General features: G+C 44.1%; 1 protein-coding gene across 2 annotated transcripts in view; it reads left to right on the top strand.

Moving 5' to 3' along the window:
- Positions 1-20955, top strand: part of NALCN (sodium leak channel, non-selective) — a 330676-nt gene that overhangs the window by 44043 nt on the left and 265678 nt on the right. For both annotated transcript variants that reach the window (XM_055136147.1, XM_055135485.1), the window contains exon 7: positions 8062-8216. In XM_055136147.1, coding sequence (XP_054992122.1) covers positions 8062-8216 — 155 coding nt within the window. The remainder of the gene's footprint in view (positions 1-8061; positions 8217-20955) is intronic.

Genomic DNA, 20955 nt, shown 5'->3' with positions numbered 1-20955 from the left:
CAATATATCCAAAGCGGCATATATCCTATAGGCACATGGTGGCCAATTTGGGAGCTAGAATATGGTTCATGTGGAGGTGGACATGTGGTTCAGTTACGTCCAAAGAAAGCCTTGGTGATATTCAGTAACGTGCCAATTCATTTTGACACTTGAGGAAGACATAGATAACAAGGTGATGCCAGAGGTCAGACTTACTCTACACCTCCGTGGATGGTGACTTTGGGGTGCTGTTTGTTTCTAGAGGAAATCTTGGCCAAGTCGTTGGAGTTTGTATGGGGAGTAGAGAGTTGGACGGACATGCAGGGTACCCAAGCCCAAGCAGGAAGATCGGAAAAGATACCTGCTTGGCGGAGGATGAGAACAGTGAGCATAGATTTCATTGCACAGGGAGAGAGGTTTGGGAGGGAGAGGAGCCCCTGGGGACTGCTTCCAGGGCTTTAGGAAGCAAGTGAACTGGAGGAGAAAGAGGAACTTGAGAAACCAGGGCAAAGCCAGCCTCTCCCATGCCAGGAAGTTTGCATCCCTGTGCCTTCCTGCCAGAGCCTCCGAACCCCAAGATTCCCCAGGGTGCTGGGTGGATTTATAGGATTATGTTTAGCCCATCTCGATAATCCAGGAGAATCTCCCAAACTCAAGCTTTTTAGCCGTGTTGACATCTGTAACCTTAACTCCCATTGGCCTACCAACCATGGAGTCCAGGTTCCTGGGTAGTGTGCAGGTGGACAGCTGTAGGCACCAGTTTTCCATCTGCCAGCTAAACAGTGATGCAGAGTGTGACCAAAAAAGCCAACACAAAGTGAAAGAGAAGCCATTTTCTATTGGAGGTCGCTCATGGAAATAAATGAGCAATTTCAGTGAATTAAAGAGCCTGAAAAAGGTCTCCAAAGTTAAGCATGAGATATTAAAAGTAGATCTGACTGTGAGTAAGAAAAGCTGTTGTTAAGACCCACTTAAATACGAGTGGATATTTGTGATGGCTGGGAGAATCATTATTTGTATTTAGGATTTTCCTGGTTGAAACACAATTTATTCCTACTAATTCCTGAGAGCCTCCTGTTCTATCCTGATTATCTGAGGGGAAAATAATCATGGAAATAATATTAACAAATTAAAATTAAAACTAAATGATTCATATAAACTGATAAAGAGGAATACATAGATATTTTGAAACTCTTGATGTCCACTTTTTTACATACTGTGTTGTTTCAGATTATGCGTTCCAAATAAATCAACCATTTAATACATGTATCTAGCATTAAATACCCTGATGTTAATTTAAAAAATGTTTCTAGTTTGCTGTATCCGAAGTCCGAAGTAAAAAGACCTAGAAATAATATATCTGCCATTAAAAAATAGAACTCAACGATGAACCAAGAGCCGCGGCACGAGAAGCAGAGCCTCCCGCCTACTGACTGTGATCCTGAGGTCTCCTAACCCATTTTGGCACCAGAGCAGATTCTTGCAGCCATGCACTTTGACTGCGAACTGAACTACAACCTCGTGCAGCCCGGGGAGGGATTTTTTTCCCTCTCCACCCCATTTTTCTGAGCGAAAATGGCGGCAGCGGCAGCAGCCACGCGGTGAGAGCCACCCTCTAAGACCCCTCCACCAGGAGGTAGGACTTTCTTTAGTGACGTAGCCTGTAGGTGATCCTGGGAGGGGAGGTGTTCCCGGCGCGCCTTCCGCCCAGAGATGAACCAAGAGCCGCGGCACGAGAAGCAGAGCCTCCCGCCTACTGACTGTGATCCTGAGGTCTCCTAACCCATTTTGGCACCAGAGCAGATTCTTGCAGCCATGCACTTTGACTGCGAACTGAACTACAACCTCGTGCAGCCCGGGGAGGGATTTTTTTCCCTCTCCACCCCATTTTTCTGAGCGAAAATGGCGGCAGCGGCAGCAGCCACGCGGTGAGAGCCACCCTCTAAGACCCCTACACCAGGAGGTAGGACTTTCTTTAGTGACGTAGCCTGTAGGTGATCCTGGGAGGGGAGGTGTTCCCGGCGCGCCTTCCGCCCAGAGATGAACCAAGAGCCGCGGCACGAGAAGCAGAGCCTCCCGCCTACTGACTGTGATCCTGAGGTCTCCTAACCCATTTTGGCACCAGAGCAGATTCTTGCAGCCATCCATTTTGACTGCGAACTGAGTAAAATATTAGAAACCCAAATAGGACTCAAAGTCTTCACCTTTACCAAGGAAGAGAATTTATTGGATGATGCTTATTCAGCAGGCCTGATGTTGGGGAAAATTTCCAATCAACAGTAGTGAGTTCTGTATGGAAATATGAAATGTACTCAATATATAGAGAGAATAATGGGAATATCATCAGCTACTTAGATGGGTGGTGGGGTGGGAGGGGGGTTTATTGGGGTTCTTGGTGGTGGAACGGGTGCACTGGTGAAGGGATGGTGGTTTAATCAGTATTTGACTGTGACTTAAACCTGAAAGCTTTGTATTTTTTTTGTTTTCACGGTGGTTCAATAAAATATTTCTAAAAAAAAAAAAATAGAACTCAAGGCTAATAAGAAAAAACAAAATGAGGCAAAAAGGGAAAATTGCTTTTAGTAGTTGATAAAATCGTAAATATAATAGTTCGTAATCATGAGTGACGAACCTTTTCATAGTGTTACCTCAAGAGTTATACAGTTGCTCATTTAATCATTCAACATCCCCACAAATCTGCTAGAATTATAACCCCCATTTTATAAACCTAGAACTTGATATTTTCACCCCGTTATCCAGGAGTTAACCTGGCTAGCTACAGATTTCAAACTAGCGCCAAAAAGACAGAATCCCAAGAAGTGAGTGTTTATGTATTTTCACAGAGACCAGTCATTCCTTTCACACTGACCTAATGTAGCTCTATTTCTTGCCTTGTTACAGAAAGGGAAACTAAGGCCCAGATAGCTGAAAGTCACACAGGTTGCAGGTGACTAAGCTAGTCTTCATTCCTGGTGGACCAGCCACAGAGCCTCATTTCCTAGCTTACAGAGAAATTAGTTTCTTTTTTCCCACGTGGACAGAGTGTCTTCTCAGATATTGCCATTCCATTTCTCAAGTATTGAAAATGAAAAACATTTGTCAGCTTTGATGGACTGGTAAAACTTTTCCCTCGCTGGACTCTAGCTCACCTTCTTGGTGAAAATGAAGAGCTGGTGATCGATAGTTTCTGTTTGAAGCTGGGCAATTTTGTGAGTGACATTTTCTCAGCATCATGCGCCAGGATTCCTGCTCTCCTCTTAGCAATCCTTTTTCCTATGGTCTCACAGCCAATTGTGCTGCATTTTTAAAAATTGTATTGATGAATCATTATTTATAGCATCTACAAAGGACTTGCTTGTGGAGGTTGTCTACTTGTTCTCTTTAACTGGGTCCTCACCGGAGCTGCCTTTTCCTTATAACACTCTTTGACTCACAGATAATGGAAACTGCATTTTATTCAACCGCCACAGCATATAAATGTCAGAGCCCAGAATCCAACATGAGGCCTTCCCCAGAAACTAACACCCTGTCCCTGGATCTCTCTGCTCTAGTTTGAGGGTGCCAAGTCAGAAACTTAGAGGCACATTAGATTAAACAAAGATGGGTCACTTGGCCTCCATAGAAGAATGCCATGTGAGAAGTCTGCCTAAAATCCAAGGATTGTAGATATAAGGGCCAGGAGGATCACTCCGTGACTTCGAACCCAGATTCACATGCTGGGGGAAAGGGAAGCTGGGATGGAGAAGGGACCACTAAGTAATTGATGCTTGGAGGGCCTACTCAGGATGGGAGATACGTGCTGAAAGTAGACTATGGTCCAAACATGATGGCCACTTGTACCTGTATTGCAAACCATAACACCCCAAAGGGAAAAGAGAGTAAAAGGGAGTGTGCCTGCCACAAAGGCGGGGGTGTGGGTGGGTAAGAGGTAAGGTATGTGGTGTGGGTGGTGGGATGGATACTGGGAACACTGGTGGTGGAGAATGGGCGCTGGTGGAGAGATGAGTACTCGATCATTGTATGACTGAAACATAATAATGAAAGTTTATAAGTCTGTAACTGTATCTCCCGGTGATTCATTAGAAATAAAAAAAGAAAAAAAATAACAGGGTCAGAGAATTTAAAGCAGGACTCTAAATATCAACTAAAAAGTTGTGTCTTCAGTCCATCATCATCATCATCATCATCATCCCATTGATCATCGATTTTCTCAAGCAGTCTCAGTAATGTCTCGATTCATTCTAGCCCTGAGATTTTAGAAGCCTCTCTTTATTCGTCCTTCCCAACAGTGCTGCATTGGAGGCTCTTCCAGGGTCAGGGGAATGATATCTATCATTGTTACTGGTTTTGGCATATGAATTCGCCACAGGGAGTTTTCCAGGTTCTCCCATGCAGGCAGGAAACTCTCAGTAGCTTGCCAGGTTCTCCAAGAGGGAGAACTAAGCTATTAGATGTCACTTTCAGGAGCTTGGTTTTATAGTTCTCTGGATGTTGGCCGTTGATGGGAATACACGGCACTGAGGGCAGTTTCTGGGTATGACTGCCTAGCCAGTGAAAATGGGAGATCTGGGTGGAGGAAGCCCAGTCCTGATCCAAGCCAGCTTGGAGATTTCAGCCCCGGGTCCCACACACCTGGGTTCCTCTGCCGGTTCCTTTACTCATGCGTGAGGCTTGTCTGAACATGTGAAGAGGAGCCTTGAAGCATGTGTCTTCAGTTAAAAAAAATCCTTTCTGATCCAATCAAAGGTTTAAACCATTTTGCAGTTTAAACCTTTCCCTTGGGGTTTAAATAAAGAGTTCAAAGGTAGAGCTGAAAACAATGCAACTTAGGGGAATAATTATCAAACCATTACTTTCTGAGCTATACATGTAATTAAATGAGCTCACTTGCAGCTAACACTATCCCAACAGGATAAGCACAGGATGTGTGAAATAAAGCTGAGGCATTTGGAGCTTTGTTTGTGACCGAGATGCAGACTGCAAGATACCACTTAAGTGGTGAAGGTGAGAGTGAAGATAGTGTTAGGGGTGGGGATGGTGGGTGGTGGTCATGGTGATAGGGAGGTGGTGATATTGTTGGAGGAAGTAGTGAGGTGGTAGAGGTGGTGGTAGAGTGTAGGGTGGTGGTAGAGAAGATGGTGATGGTGATATAGTGATGGTGGAGGTGGTGGTATAGTGATAGTGGAGGTAGTGGTATAGCGATGGTGGAGGACATAGTAGAGTGATGGTGGAGGACATAGTAGAGTGATGGTGGAGGTGGTGGTAGGTGATGGTGGAGAACATAGTAGAGTGACGGTGGAGGACATAGTAGAGTGATGGTGGAGGTGGTGGTAGGTGATGGTGGAGGACATAGTAGAGTGATGGTGGAGGTGGTGGTAGGTGATGGTGGAGGACATAGTAGAGTGATGGTGGAGAACACAGTAGAGTGATGGTGGAGGACATAGTAGAGTGATGGTGGAGGACATAGTAGAGTGATGGTGGAGGTGGTGGTAGGTGATGGTGGAGGACATAGTAGAGTGATGGTGGAGGACATAGTAGAGTGATGGTGGAGATGGTGGTGGTGTTTGTGGAAACGGTGACAGTGGCAGTGGTGGGGGTGAAGATGTTAGTGTGGGGGTGCTGAATCTTGTCTCCAGCTACTGAAGAGGCAGGGACAGGAGACGAAATGGCACAGCCCAAGTAGAGTGTGTATGCGAAGTGACAGTGAATCTCCAGCAATGAGAGGGGATCGCGAATGGCCAGCAGCCGTGCAGGGGGTTCCTAGAGGTTCTCTGGCCTTTTCTTTCCCTGTCTCTGTCGGAGAAGGGATTTGAGGACAAGACTATGCCGGTAAGAGTTGAGAGACTTATTAAAGACACAGCACACCTTTGGAGCCGGGTGTGGGTCCTCCCAAGGGAGAGAGTCACCTGGTTTCTGGAATGAGATCTCCCTGCTTCAGGAGGGAGCTCACTGAGGGGAGGAAAGGCAGGAGGGGGTGGGTGTGATTTGCCGGTGAAGTGTTGGCACCAAAGAGTTCTCCGAAGTTGCTTCTGTCTAGAAAGAGGGGAGTGAAATCAGGACTGGGTCTTATCTGCGGAGCATGCAAGCACCAACTAGCTCGAAAGGGTTTTTCAGAGTTTTCTCTGTATCAGGAAGTGGGTGAGCAGACAAGGCTGTCTACTTGGGCCTCTTCATTTGATTTCAAACTCCCATGTTTGTGTTTTGGTTTGGTTTTCTGTTTGTTTTTAGACACAAGTGAGTCTGAATTTGCTCTTGGTAGCAGTTTTCCCACACTGTCTTTCCTCCTCCTCTCCCTGCTTCCCCGTAGAGCCTATTAATCCAGCTACCTGTGCCAGCATAGCGGGCAGGGTGTTTGCCTTGCATGCAGTCGACTCGGGTTCGATTCCTCTACCCCTCTCTGAGAGCCCAGCAAGCTACCAACAGTATCCCACCAGCACGGCAGAGCCTGGCAAGCTCCCTGTGGCATATTGGATATGCCAAAAATAGTACCAACAAGTCTCACAATGAGACGTTACTGGTGCCCACTCAAGCAACTCGATGGACAATGGGACGACGGTGCTACAGAGCTACCTGTGCCAGTGGTGAAGGTGGTGATGGTCATTGAGGTGGGGGAGGCAGTGAGGTCCTGTGCGTATGTGTGTGCAGCGGAGATCCAGGCCGCTGAGGAAGCATTCAGACTCTGGAGCACTGAGATCATACAGGGAAGAGACAGGCCAGTTGAATGGAAGGTATTAACGACAAGAAATGTGATACCCCAAATCGGCCTCAGTTTTCAATTTGGCTTTAAGATGAGGGCACCGAGCCTTTCCTAAGATCAGTTCCAATTTAGGAAACCGATGTAAAGGAAATGATTACAATAAAATAATGGGCTCAGAAGACTTGGGAAATCACCTTGGCCTCTGCACAAATCTCAGATAACAGGTAATTGGGTTCCATTTCTAAGGTCTGCCCAGAAGGAGATTCCCTTATCTTCCGTCCGGATTTCCTTGCGGCTACCGAGAAGCCATTACATACCTAAATCCTCCCTAGAAACTTAAGCTTGAGCTTGTTCTCCCCAAATTGGAGAGAGTTATAGCACCGTCCACTTAAAAGACCTTCATATTCCTGGAGCTTACAGTAAATCGCCCGTAATCTCTCTCTTTTCCAGGAGAGTTTCTTCAATCTCACCTTGCTGATCTGGGTTTCTCCTTAAACTGTAATTTCTAAATCACTGCACTAAATTCCAACACAAAAGAAGCCAAATAACATTTGAGCAGCTTCCAGTATTTGTGCCGTGTGGAAAATGATGTTTAGAATTTAGCATTGCTTAGCACTGGAGATGTCCAACTTCTGCCCGGAGAAGGCAAGGGTTTTTCGAACAAACAAGAGACTCCCGAAGTTAGCCCCCCTTGCCAATTTACAGAACTGTTCCCTTTGCTTATCTGGGTCACAGTCTTTAATGACAAAACCGCCATGGTAAATGCAATTTTTTTTTGTTTGTTTTTTGGGTCACACTCAGCAATGCACAGGGGTTACTCCTGGCTCATGCACTCAGGAATTACTCCTGGCGGTGCTGGGTGACCATATGGGATGCTGGGAATCGAACTCGGGTCGGCCGCGTGCAAGGCAAACGCCCTACCCGCTGTGCTATCTCTCCAGCCCCGGTAAATGCAATTTTTATTAACAGACCTGCTGTGGGAAGGAATTAGATGTCCCTGGAGAATGTTTACTGGGTCACTCATGCTATGAATACCATTTGTGAGCCATGAATCTTGTTTATTTTTAGGGGGGGGAGGGTTGTCACACCCAGTGCTTCTCTGTTTCTCTCCAAAGAGAAAAAACTAGGGCCTACTCCTGGCTTGACTCTGGGGTCACTCCTGGTGGTCTTCAGGGGATGCTGTACGGTGCTGTGGCTTGAACAGCTACGTACAAGGCACATTCCATACCTACTGGTCTCTCTCTGCAGCCCCTGCGTGGTCACCTGAATGGTGACTCTTATGCCTGTTTCCCTGCCGGGTCGTTATTAATGGAGAGTAAGGACCTTATGGTCTTTTATCAGCATGTATAATGAAATTGTCTAACCCTTTTTTGTGTTGTCCACAGAAATGTAACCTGGAATAGCTTAGCAATCCCAGACACACATTGCTCACCAGAGCTAGAAGAAGGCTACCAGTGCCCCCCGGGATTTAAATGCATGGACCTGGAAGCTCTGGGTCTCGAAAGGCAAGAGCTGGGCTACAGTGGCTTTAATGAGATAGGTCTGTCTCACTGGTAAAGCATGCTTTCAGTTCTATTTCATAATGTTTATAAAATAGGAGAATAATTGTCTAAGATATTTCATGTGACGTTTGGTTATAGCAGATAAGAATCACAAACGTGCATTTTATTGCTAAGAATTATCTGATAGTTGATACAATTCTATGTCGAGATGTGTTCAGTGAGTCTGTGTGATTTCAAATTTTGATTCCTAATGATAACGTCTAAAACTTATGTGCTGAGCAAGTTTCCATAGTTACAAAGATAAACTAGACTTGCTTTCCTTACACTTTTTGCTGTGTCCTGTAAATAAGGTAAGTCTCAAAACAGCTGGATTCTAGACGTTGATGTGTGTGAAAGCTGAAATCCAGTCCTGCAGCAGGACACCTAATGAAATTCTTAATGAATATGCATCAATTTTATAGTAGGTGCACGAGAAATCCTTGTACATGACTGTGGTGTGCTCTGCTGTACACATTTATTCATGGCTTGTGCTATTAAGTCTGGAAATGTGTCATTAGATGCAGTAATAAAAGAAGAAGTTAGTGTCTTCCATATAGATGATAATCATTGCATTTATTTTATTTCCATGCAAGTGGCATATATTTCATCAATGAAGTGGAAAAGCCTAAAATTCAAAATGATGATTGAATGCCTTGAGAACTCTGTCTTAGTCCACTCAACCTGCCATAACAAAATGCCATAGACAAAATGGTGCCACCCAAAGGAGTCTACCTCCTCATTCTAGGGGCCGGTGGTCACAGACCAGATCAGATCACTATGCCTTCCGCCATGTCTTGGGGGTGGGAGAGACAGTACAGCAGGAAGGCTGCTTGCCTTGCTTAGAGCAAAGAGCCAGGAGTAAGTCCTGAGTACTTCCAGATGTCACCCCAAACCGAAGGAAACAAAACAAAACATTCCGGTCCATGGACCTGAAGGACTTTCATCTCATCATGAGAACCCCACCCCCAATATGGCATTGAAGCCTTTCACATTCGGGAGGTCCCACCTGCTAATCCCATCACACAGGGACTGCCTTGGTCTTGCTCACATATTCCGTCTACAACAGGTTTGTTATTGAAGTCATTTGAAAATTAAAAAGTATTCTCCTTAAGGTGTCAAGGCCTACAAGCATTTCAAAAGAGTTCTAGACGTTTCTGTTCAGGGCACTGGAGGGAAATCTCTGCTATGTACAGGGTCATGGCTGTGCTCTCTCAGAACCAGGTGATCTTACCACTCGGAGGGGCAGCTATAGAGTTACGGGGATGGGAGGAAGTCTCAGAGTCAGGGCAGAACCCTGAGGACAGTTTCTCTGAGCCCAGCCCGGGGCCTCTCCACATCAGAAAGAGCCGCTGTTTCTACCCTGCTATAGTCTTGTCTCCCCTGGATGGTGTGTTGCTGGCTGGCCTCATGCACTAGGAACTGGGTTTTAGAATTTTAGAAACAACTGTTGAGGGTCTTGCAAGGGACTTTTTCTTGATGTCTACGCTTAAACCACCAGGCCACAGACTTTGGACAGGATATCATGCTTAATATTGGACAGAAAACCACAAAATTGTAAATTTTTCTAAACAGAATGTTCTGAGTCATGTGCTTGAGAAACTTGAATTGCAGTATTGTAAACTAGAGAATCCCAGTTAATAAAAAAATTAAATATAATGATAATAAAGTGAAATTTTCAAGTAACACCCCTAAACTTTAACTCATATATATTAATATGCCCTCATAGTGGATTTCCAGCATTATAACCAAAATGGGAATTCTTCCATTTCTTTGGGTAGATGATACTGCTTCTGATTAAAAAAAAAATCTAGAAGCCCTTAAACTATTCCAATTGACTGCCCTCTCTTCAACTTCTCTGACTTTGCAATCCACTTCCCCTCTTTCTTCTTATTCCAGGGGTGTAGAGGGACTTAGGTGTCCAGGTGCTGCCTGGGAGGGTTGAGCGGGAGATTGCAGGCACAGTGTAGAGATGAGGTGCACACACTTGGTAGTTTTCGTGGAACAATCCAGCAGCACAGATGAGAAGGATGGCATAGCCCATCTTTTTTTTTTTTTTTAATTTGTTTTATTGAATCACCAAGTGGAAAGTTACAAAGTTCTCAGGCTTATATCTCAGTTATACAATGCTCAAACACCCATCCCTTCACCAGTGCCCATATTCCACCACCAATAAAAACAAAAACAAAAACAAAAAAAACAGTATACATCCCACCCCTCACCCCCCAACTCCCCCCCCCGTGCGTGAGTGATAATTTCACTTCCTTTTCTCTTTACCTTGATAACATTTCAGATTTCAACACACAACTCACTATTGTTGTTAGTTTCAAAACAGACTCACTATTTTTGTTGGAATTTACCCCCCAAGAATACAGCTCTATTAACAAGGAAATATTTGATAATAAGTTTTCCACTGATGAGAATGAAGAGATAAAATTTACAATTTCTGTATTATAGTAATTAAGTCCGCGGAGATTTAAGTTGGAAAATGAATCATTTCCCTTCCTGGAACAGCATGTAGCAAAAGCTTAGTTCACAGTCTCCATACATGGGTGCAAGCACTTGCTGGAACCCCAAATCCTAAATCTGTCTCTGGTTCCTGCTCGTTCCACATCCACCGGCTGTGCAGAGGCATGGGTACCCGGGCCGAAACTCGGCCGGAGCCGAGCACTGGCCCCGGCTGGGACTGCCCTGGTATCCCGCGGCTGTTTCAAGTTCAAAGCACTTTTTTTTTTTCCTCACCAAAAGTTCATACCTTCTCAAAGGACCCACAAAATGTCGGACACCACGCCTTCTCCTGGAGGGGAGAGAGACCAAGAAGGAAGGATATTTCCTCTGTTAGCCGGCGTGGGGCAAAAGCTTAGTTCACAGTCTCCATACATGGGTGCAAGCATTTGCGGGAACCCCAGATCCTAAAGCTGTCTCTGGTTCCCGCTAGTTCCACATCCACCGGCTGTGCAGAGGCATGGGCACCCGAGCCGAGTACCGGCATAGCCCATCTTGCAGTCGTTTTGTTCAGAGGGGCTTCTGTTCCGGGTTTGTCTGGAGACCAGCCAGCATCCGGGAGCTAGGCTGCCTTTGCACAAAACCCCTCCAGTTCCGTGTAGTTGCATCACTAATCAGATCCACTCCAGACCATTCAGAAGTCGGAGATGGCACCTACATCAATGGCTGTGTTCCCTTCAGGACGAGGCATCTTTCTTCATTGCCACGGGAAGGGCTTCTGCTGGTGTGTGTACAATCTCTCCTTTGGGAGAGGAAGCCCCGTCTCTAAGAGACCCCTTGTAGGAGGAAGTTGTCCAGGGCCAGCAGGCCCCCCTCTAGGGCAGTACTCTTATATTCTTTGTTTGCACATTGATCACCTAAGGACTTAAGTTCCTGGGAAGCAGGATGAACTCTTTCAACTTCATTTTCCCAGGGTCTAGTAGAATGCCGGCTCCTGGGGGAATGAGGAGAGAAGACTCTGTAAATATTTACTGGTGGGCAAAACAACAGATCCTTTTCAATTGCTCAGTAACCAGTCATGCTGATACTAGGAAATATAGCCATAATAGGTCATTTAATTTTTTTCCTTCTTTTCCTTGATTTTTTCTTGTTCCTGTTGGCAATATTCAGTATTCCTCATGAGTTCCCCTCTATACAAACCCAATTCAGTCTTTTTGTTTCTCTTTCTCAAATAATAATTGAACTCATCATTGCAAATGACTGTTGCTTAGATAACCAAATGCTGATTCTGAACTGTAATAAAATAAATTTTTTTATGGCCATGATAGTGAAGATTGAGATTGAAAACTTCTGCCTGATGATATTTATCTGGTGCATCTAGAATATATACTGTCATTTTAAAGATTATTTCTAATGCTCTTGTGTAAAATAAAAGGTGTTTCCTTTAAAATAAGAAAAAGTAAGATTATGTGACACATAAATGATGAGCTTTTTCTTCATGTATTGAATTTAAAATATAATCAAGTGCTTGGATGTGCATATAAATGTCATCGTACTTTATAGGTCTGTGAAAGTAATCATTTATTGTTACTGTTTTTGGCATGTGAAAGTAATCATGATTAATTAAAAATAAGCACATTTTCTTTTTTTTACCCATAAGTTTAGAACTCCCTCCGCTGACTTATTTTATTTATAAGTAACTTTACATCCCACTAACATCTAATATTGATGTTGTTGACAAACTTAATTTTTCAACGTACTAAAAGATAGTCAGCAAGTGAAAAGATTTCAAATATCTGATAGAGTATAGAGCAGAGACCCCTTGACACCTCTGTCCCATATAAAAGGAGATACAGGGATGTGATTCCCACTTCGAAGACCCCTGAAAGATGCAGAACACCCCCCAAACCCCGCACACATACACAGACACACAGACACAGACACACACAGACATACAGACACACACACACACACACACACACACACACTTCAGAGGCTCTGGGCAGGCAGGAACACCCAGAAAGGCTTCTGGTCTCTGAGGGTCTCAGAATGTCTGAATGCCAGGACCCTCGGGCAGGGGTGGGAACACTTTGTTCTGCCACGGGCCAGGTGCATATTTGTACCATCAGGCCTTCGAGTACAGACAGACAGATCTGGCGCAGCCTAGGAGAAGCACATGTCCTGTACCAAGACTGCATCACAGGAGGCCATGGACCAAATGTGGCCTGAAGGCTGCCCATCCCCTACCCCTATCCGAGGCCCACATAGTTCCTTCTTTGAGTGTGCATAGCGGGCAGGTGGGGGCCAACACTTGGGGGCTGGGCTTCCTCGTGGCTTCACACCACAGAATCCCTCAGTCCTGCGGGCAGTTGGGCAGTTGGCAGAGCGTTAGGCATCAGAGGGGATGGTGCGGCCGACCCCTGGAGGCTAGGACAAGAGGCAGAAACAGACTCAGGGTTTCAAATCAGTCTAAGGTGCATAGGGACCCTTTGCATGCACCATTCCCAGGGACAGCCCCACGTCCAGTGACTCGGCGCCCATGGATAAGAGACTCCCAGGGGACCTGAGTGTGCGTTCCATGGTGACAGGGATCAAGAGGCATGCACACCTGCTGGGGAGGAGCGCCACTTTGACCAAGAGCATTGTCGCAGCTTCCTCTGCGAGACCCAAACACATGTATGCGCTCAAGATGGATCATTTCAAAAGAGTGAGAGTGAAAAAAATACCAGAACCATCTTTATAGGATTACAGTCTCAATTGATACTAGAAAAATAACCCAAGAAGTTAGATACCCACCACCTCCCTCCAGTCATACTGAAGGACTCTGTTGGGAGAGCTTGTCCTTGCTTTGGGGTCTCAACCCTTAGCTACTTGCAGATGTTTCCTTCCTCTGCCACCAATGCTTCTCCACCTCATACCCACTGGGACATACCAGAGGCAATGTTGCACTTTTCCACAAGGCTGGAAGTGAAATGAGAGACACTGAGAGCTGGAAATGGTAGGCACTCAGGTCATGCTCATGCCCCTGACGAGAGAGCCATCCCACCAGGGGTGGAGGCCACTCAGAGCACCAGAGAACAGCGCCCCTGAGGAGAAGCTGAACTCACCTCTCGAGGTGCCCAGATTCCCAGAGAAGGCACAGTCTTTCCCAACTTTTTATAGACCAAGACCATTTAAGGAAAACTTCTACATTTGTAACAAAACAAACCACTTTGCAAAGCTGAGGGGAGTCCTGGTTCTGTAGCCTCAGTCACTCTTGGGGACGAAACTCCCCACAGCGTGTCACTGCCCAGCTCTCCTGAGAGTTAAGACATCTGCCCCATGGGAGAAAGAAATCACGACCAAGGCCATTAACTTGTAATTGAAGCCATCATTTTCCTTCAGAAGAAAACAAGAATTGGGGTACAGTTCCAGTGAGGAACTATACAGGTCATTGTTTGAATTTTCCCTTCCTTGTACATGCAGGTAAAAAAATAATAATAACACAATATCTTCTGTGTTGATAGGACAACCGCTGAATTCTTCCCAGAGGAATTAACTTGGGAACTTAGTAGATACCAGAGTTTTTATTGTTATTGGATTTTAGAATCAGAGACACGGGCCCAATCTTAGAAAATTTCATCCCAGGCTAAACCCGATTGAGGTGATTTATATCAGACCGGAGCAGCCCACTGGGAAGGTCAAGCTTTGAACAAAATCTCCCAAACATAACTAGAAAAGACTTAAATCAGGCTGGCTTTCAGTGTTCCGGCAACGGCAGACCCTCTTCCCTCATTGCCTTTTCTCTGACCACCCCACCAGCTCGAATTCTGCAAGTTCTAAGCACCGTGTTCTTATGGTGGGTAATCGTCCAACAGACTGTCTTTAAGATTGTGATGACTGTCATTACATGTGACAACCCCTGGCATCAATGATCCCTGGCTCATTATGTACCTGGCACCAGACAAAAAGACAAAAGATTTTCCATCCATTGCGTTTTTCATCTTTAAAGTAAAGCATCCTTATCCCAAATGGATCAGGATGGAGAATGCGCAAGAACTGATCTGTCCGTGCACAGACCACAGTTGGGCTGCACCCTCCTAGGCTCTGGGGGACGCCCTGCCCTCACCACCCCCTCTCGCCACCTGGGCTGCTGCGTGGGTTCATGACAGAATCTCTGTGAGGAAGGAAGGGACACCCCCAGAATGATCCCCTCACTTCTGGCCTTCTCCTCTTGTCCTCAGCTGTCTACGACACAGGCTGCATGGGGACAGGAGTGGCCTGACTCCCGTCCCCACGGAGTATGCAGGCTTGACTCTGACCTCTCCACTCTGTCTCTAGTCCAGGGTGTGGCCAGAGTTGTCCCGTAGGGTCCCTGAGTTGTGCGTCAGGGCCGACTCATAAAGCACCGTGACTGGGAGGCAAAGCAGTCCCCAAGGCTCGCTGGTCGAGTCCCAGGCATTTGGGCAAAGGGTAGAGGCAGGGGCAGCAGAAACAAGCACGTGTACCATGGAGACGAACCGACAGTGTTTCAGCATCAAAGGAAACATTAAAAACAAAAAACCCACACAAACATCTTTTTGTATAGTTTTGTCAGTTTCATACTTGGAAAACACTATCTCAGATCTACTATGAAAGTATTTATGTGCATATATATGTATTTATGTGCATATATATTAATTATAACTGCCTTAATTTCTCCTGGGCATTTTATTTTTTAATTTATTTTTACTTTTATTATTATTATTATTATTTTTTTTGCTTTTTGGGTCACACCCAGCGATGGACAGGGTTTACTCCTGGCTCCACACTCAGGAATGACTTCTGGCGGTGCTCAGGGGAACATATGGGATGCTGGGAATTGAAGCTGGGTCAGCCACATGCAAGGCAAGCTCCCAACCCACTGTGTGCTATCACTCCAGTCCCAACTCCTGGACATCTTTTAAAAAGTTTTCTTCCCCTTGAATTGTGACTATTTAACTCTATTTGCTATCACATAATAGCCCTAAATTTCTACTTCAAGTCCCTTAGAGAGGCCAAAGCAATTGTACAACAGATAAGGCGCTTGTGTTGCCAGTGGCTGACCTAGGTTTGATCCCCAGCACCCCGTATGGTCCCCCATGCCAGCCAGAAGTAAGTCCGAGTGCAAAGCCAGGAGTAAGCCCTGAGCACCACCAGATGTGGCCCCCACACAAAAGTTATTTTGGAAATGCTTATTTATTTATTTATTTATTTATTGCTTTACTAGAGAATTGATATAAGTAGTATTTGCCCTATTTTCTTTATGGAAGGAAGAATAAAACATTATGTTAACCTCCTTAAAGTATTAGTAAAACCACAAGTCAGCAACTGCTCAGAAATTAAAACATGGGTCATGGATGCAAACACAAATTTAAAGTGATGACTTCCAGTCTTTGTAAAAGTCAGTGTGAAATCAATCAGCTCTTTCTAGGAAAGTGCCGTTTCTTCTATAGAGCAAATGCGGTCTCTGCGTTTCTTATATTCTGCTTCCAAGTCAGTTCTGCAGAACGCTGCTCCGAGCTGGGCCGGACTGGCATTTGTTCCAGGAGAAAATAGATGTTCACTGTTTTTGCTCTGTGTCATTTTTCTCCTCGGCTTTGGATAGGACTGGCTAGAAGAGTCAGACTCAGCTCCCCCTATGTGTCATGAATCGGCTTTATTATGTACAGTGAGAACTAACCTTGATGATTATCTTCATTACCGTATTTTCTGTGATTGGAATTACGCCTAGATCTCAATCCTGAAACAGGATTAACAGTGACTCCACATGCCTATGGCTACTTCCGTTTTAATATAGAGTCCCTATCATTTTAAAATGATTCTCTCTGCCCCCAGCCCCCTCTCCCTTGCCATTCTTTGTTTTTATGTCTTACTTAGTTTTGATATCTGATTTTAAATCTGATGAACAAAATTGCTTCTTTTTTTTCAAATAATAGCAGAATGTAAATTCAACTTTTGCTGCTGCTTCTAAAATTGATTCTTTATATTCAAATGATGTTAACCCATATTTCATTCTGCTATATGTGATATCAGATGAAACCTCTACCAAGGAATGAAAATAGAAAGTTATTATATATCTATAACTATGATTTATGGAAGAACATACATTTTTATTGCATTTTTCCAAAAGACCCTGGTAAAGACTAATCTCTAAAGTATCTAATTGAGATTTATGCTGTTTTGTAGAAAAGCACTGCAGGGCTGTTTTCACTCCATTAATCTTGATGTTAAGCATTGTCACTGGAATTACTTATTGATTTTTATAAAAATACATGCAAAAGAGAGAACTAAAACTCTAGAACTTAAACAAAAGCTCTTGTTTTAATCAATGATAGTACATTTGTCTTGCAAAGGAATTCCTTTATTATAGCAGAAGTAAAACTCGATATATTTGTGTTAAATGGAGAACAAGGTCATGAAACTTCAACAAAAGAATAATTGTGAGTCTTTGATCCAATATGGGTGCTTTATCCCTGGATCCAGGCACTGGTCAAACCTTGGGCTGAATGAAAAAGTGTGGGCTTGAGGATTTATAAGGAGCTAAGTCTTTGGGTCTCATTCAATTTTCAAACTGGGTCACAGGCTTCTTTAAACTGAAAATAGATAATCATGTATTATTCAGAATGTCAGGAAGAAAGGGGAATTAAAGATGGATAATTGCAGGCATGCTTTTGAAGAGGTTATCCACTGTTTGGTGTGGAGCACTCATCTAGGACTCCCTGGGGAACAGAAAAGGACTTCCCGTTTACTAACACAAGGAATGTTAGCGCTGAGTTTCAGAGAACACAATGGGACAACTGATTTCCTATTTGAGATAGAGAGGCTAGCCATTGGAAATACCTAACATTTCCAATAAACTAGCGTGTAGAAATTTATACGTTAAATGTAGGTCGATTATAAAAATCGCTTCAAATGATATAAAATTTAATGAAAGAAAGTAGTAAGTGCTGTCGCAGCTAGTCCTTCTTTTTTATCTTCACCAGTCTCAGTGGTGTGAAATCAGAGGCTTTTCTCCTTTTCCCAACCAATATGCATTTCAAGGATTTCCAGTGATTTCCTCCAAGTTATTTCATGCTGCCTGCATGCAGTCAGGCACACATGCATACACGGGCTGTGCACAGGATAATTCTTGGCAGTGGATTTCCTGGATAACTTCTGGGTCAAAGAGTATGCGCACTTCTCAGGCACTTATAGGATTCTATAGTCAGCCCTCATTAAGAGAACTTTTTAAACAATAGGTATTTTTTTCTTTTTTTTTCTTTTTGGGTCACACCCGGCAATGCACAGGGGTCACTCCTGGCTCATGCACTCAGGAATTACCCCTGGCAGTGCTCAGGGGACCATATGGGATGCTGGGATTTGAACCCGGGTTGGCCGCGTGCAAGGCAAACGCCCTACCCGCTGTGCTATTGCTCCAGCCCCCACAATAGGTATTTTTGATATGTATAACTATTGATGTAAAAAAAAAGGGAGGCTACTGTATCCTGTACTTTCTGAACCCAGGAGGTTCCTACTTTCACCTTGGATTCCTTCTCCCCCTTCTTCTGGGCATCATTATCTTGCTTGATTGTGTTCACTGTGGGGCTCCCCGTCAGACCCTCATGCTTCCCCCACTCTCCAAGCAGAAAGTATCTTGCTTTTTACGTGAAAGTTGACACTGGGTGCATCTCTCTCTGCAGGGTGCTGTGTTGCCTGTGCACGGGTGGTTAGTGGTCTGTGTGAGGGGTGCATGCGCGGTTTGTGTGTGTCTTGTGTATAAGCGTGATGTGTGTGTGTGAGAGAGAGAGAGAGAAAAGGTTTGTTGTAGTGGCTGGGTATATGCTTACCCTCCAGAGTGGTTCTGGTGGGGACAGTACTCTCTGTACCTCCTCGGATGCCATTTCTAATTCCCAGTGAACTTATCCTGGGCTCGAGTTCTGGTTGATCATGGAAGGAGAATTTTATACCAGGTATTATTTGTAAGCTCATTCTTCTCTGGCAACTTGATCATTGGAAATTTTAAGTAAAGTCATATATAAGTCTCGCTCTTAACTTCATTGTCCATTTGTCCATTTGAATTTAAGTGACTTTCACAGTAGCTGGACACTCAGATAAAACAAATGTGGAAACTTTGTGCTGTGTTGGTATATATATATATATGTATATATATGTAAATATATATATATTTTTTGGTACAAGAAAAGAAGTATTGTGTTAGTAAGCAAGGATGCTTGTCCTGTTGGTAATGACTATTAGTGGAATATAATTCCTTTGATAATCAATGAAATAAAATTAATTTTACCAGATAATCAGAGGGAGTAAAAAAAAATATCCTTGAGAGACATCATCTTCCCTCATGGACAGCAAAGGCCTTCAGAAGGTGGACTGTCACCTTGCTTAGGACAGCATGTTCTAATGTTATAAAGCCTTGCTGAACAAAACTGTGCCCACACATCAGGGCCTCCTTCTCGGAAAGAAAGTTCTACGGCCCTCAAAAATGTGTGTCTTCCAAGGACAGTAGAAACAAAGGCCAGGAATATTGCCCCATAGTTGGAAACCTATCTCATGAGCTGGGAGAGAAGGCAGCTAGGATAAAGAAGGGATCCGTAAGACAATGATGATTGGAGGAATTGTTCGGGATGGGAGATGTGTGCTGAAAGTAGATAAAGGACAAAACGTGATGACCTCTCAGTATCTGTATTGAAAACCACAATGCCCCAAAGTAGAGAGAGAGTATGGGAAAATTGTCTGCTATGGAGGCAGGGGGAGGGATGGAATGGGGGGGATACTGGGGACATTGGTGGTGGAGAATATGCACTTGTGGAGGGATGGGTATTTGATCATTGTATGATTGAAACTCAAATATGAAAGCTTTGTAACTATCTCACGGTGTCACTGTCACTGTCATCCTGTTGCTCATCGATTTGCTCAAGCGGGCATCAGTAACGTCTCCATTGTGAGACTTGTTACTGTGTTTGGCATATTGAATATGCCACAGGTAGCTTTCCAGGCTCTGCCATGCTGGCGAGATACTCTAGGTAGCTTGCCAGGCTCTCCGAGAGGGGCAGAGGAATCAAACCTGAGTCAGCTGCATGCAAGGCGAATGCCCTACCCGCTGTGCTACCACTCCAGCCCATCTCACAGTGACTCAATAAAAATTAAAAAAGAAAAAAAGAAAATGTGTGTCTAACCAGAAACTCAAGAAGATGCAGGGGTAAAAAGATGGTGTCCACCTGAGCACAGCCCCATCAAGATGCATATACTAAATAAAATTAAGAACCAAAATAAATATCTAAATACATTAAATATGTCGGATAAATAGTGGCTGCTACTATTAAAGCAAGATATCAGCTATCAGAGTTATTATTGTAAGGATTGTTATTGATTGGATTTATGTCTAGATTAAGGAAAATGAGATGCATTATCATTTTTATAAGACTCTGGGGATTTTTAGAGCATATGAGATGAATTCTTATAGAGAGTAGGAAATAATATGTTCAGCAAATATCTATTGTACATATTTTTTAAAATTTAAGTATCCTAATTTATAAGACTTACTGGCACAGTTTCATGAGTAAAATAATCTAACTCTATACCGTCCACCAGAGTTTTCACTCCTCCACCATTTCCATGTCTGCTCCCCTCAGCTATCCTCTCCCTCCTGTAATAAGCTCAGTTTTGCAGACCAGATCTCATTTATTTTACATTTCCTCATGACAGACATATAGATGCTGATATGTAATGGGGTAACTAATTACAAACCAGCATATAACTACAGCTTGAATAGAGGTGTGGAATGAGAAATAAAAAGTGAAAAGTTAAAGAAACACTTGCTCACAAATTAGTGGACATAGTTTTCAGCTATATGCATGCATAGTTTTAAAATATTCTTTTATTGGCTGGAGAGAAAGGCCAATGGGTTGAGTGCTTGCCTTGCATGTGGCTGGTCTGGGTTCAATCCCCACCAGGAGCAATCCCTGAGCACTGAACCAGGAGTGAGCCCTGTGCACCACTGGGTGTGCCCCCCCCCCAAAAAAAAACACAACCAAAATGCTGTTATTTGAGTATGTTAGATATAGTGCAACATGAATGTTCTTTTTTCAGGTCCCTGTCCCATGCCTCATATCCAGCATTTCTTTTAATTGTTTTATTGAATCACCATGAGATACACAGTTACAAAGCTTTCATAATTGAGTTTCAGTCATACATTGTTCCAAAACCCATCCCTCCACCAATGTACATTTCCCATCACCAATGTCCCCAGTATCACTCCCACCGCCCTCACCCCACACGACCCCGTGTCTCTATGGAAGGCAT

Source organism: Sorex araneus, chromosome 1 (assembly GCF_027595985.1).
Source record: "Sorex araneus isolate mSorAra2 chromosome 1, mSorAra2.pri, whole genome shotgun sequence".
Taxonomy (NCBI): Eukaryota; Metazoa; Chordata; class Mammalia; order Eulipotyphla; family Soricidae; genus Sorex; species Sorex araneus.
Note: the sequence above shows the minus strand (reverse complement) of the source record. Positions and strands in the feature narration are given on the sequence as shown.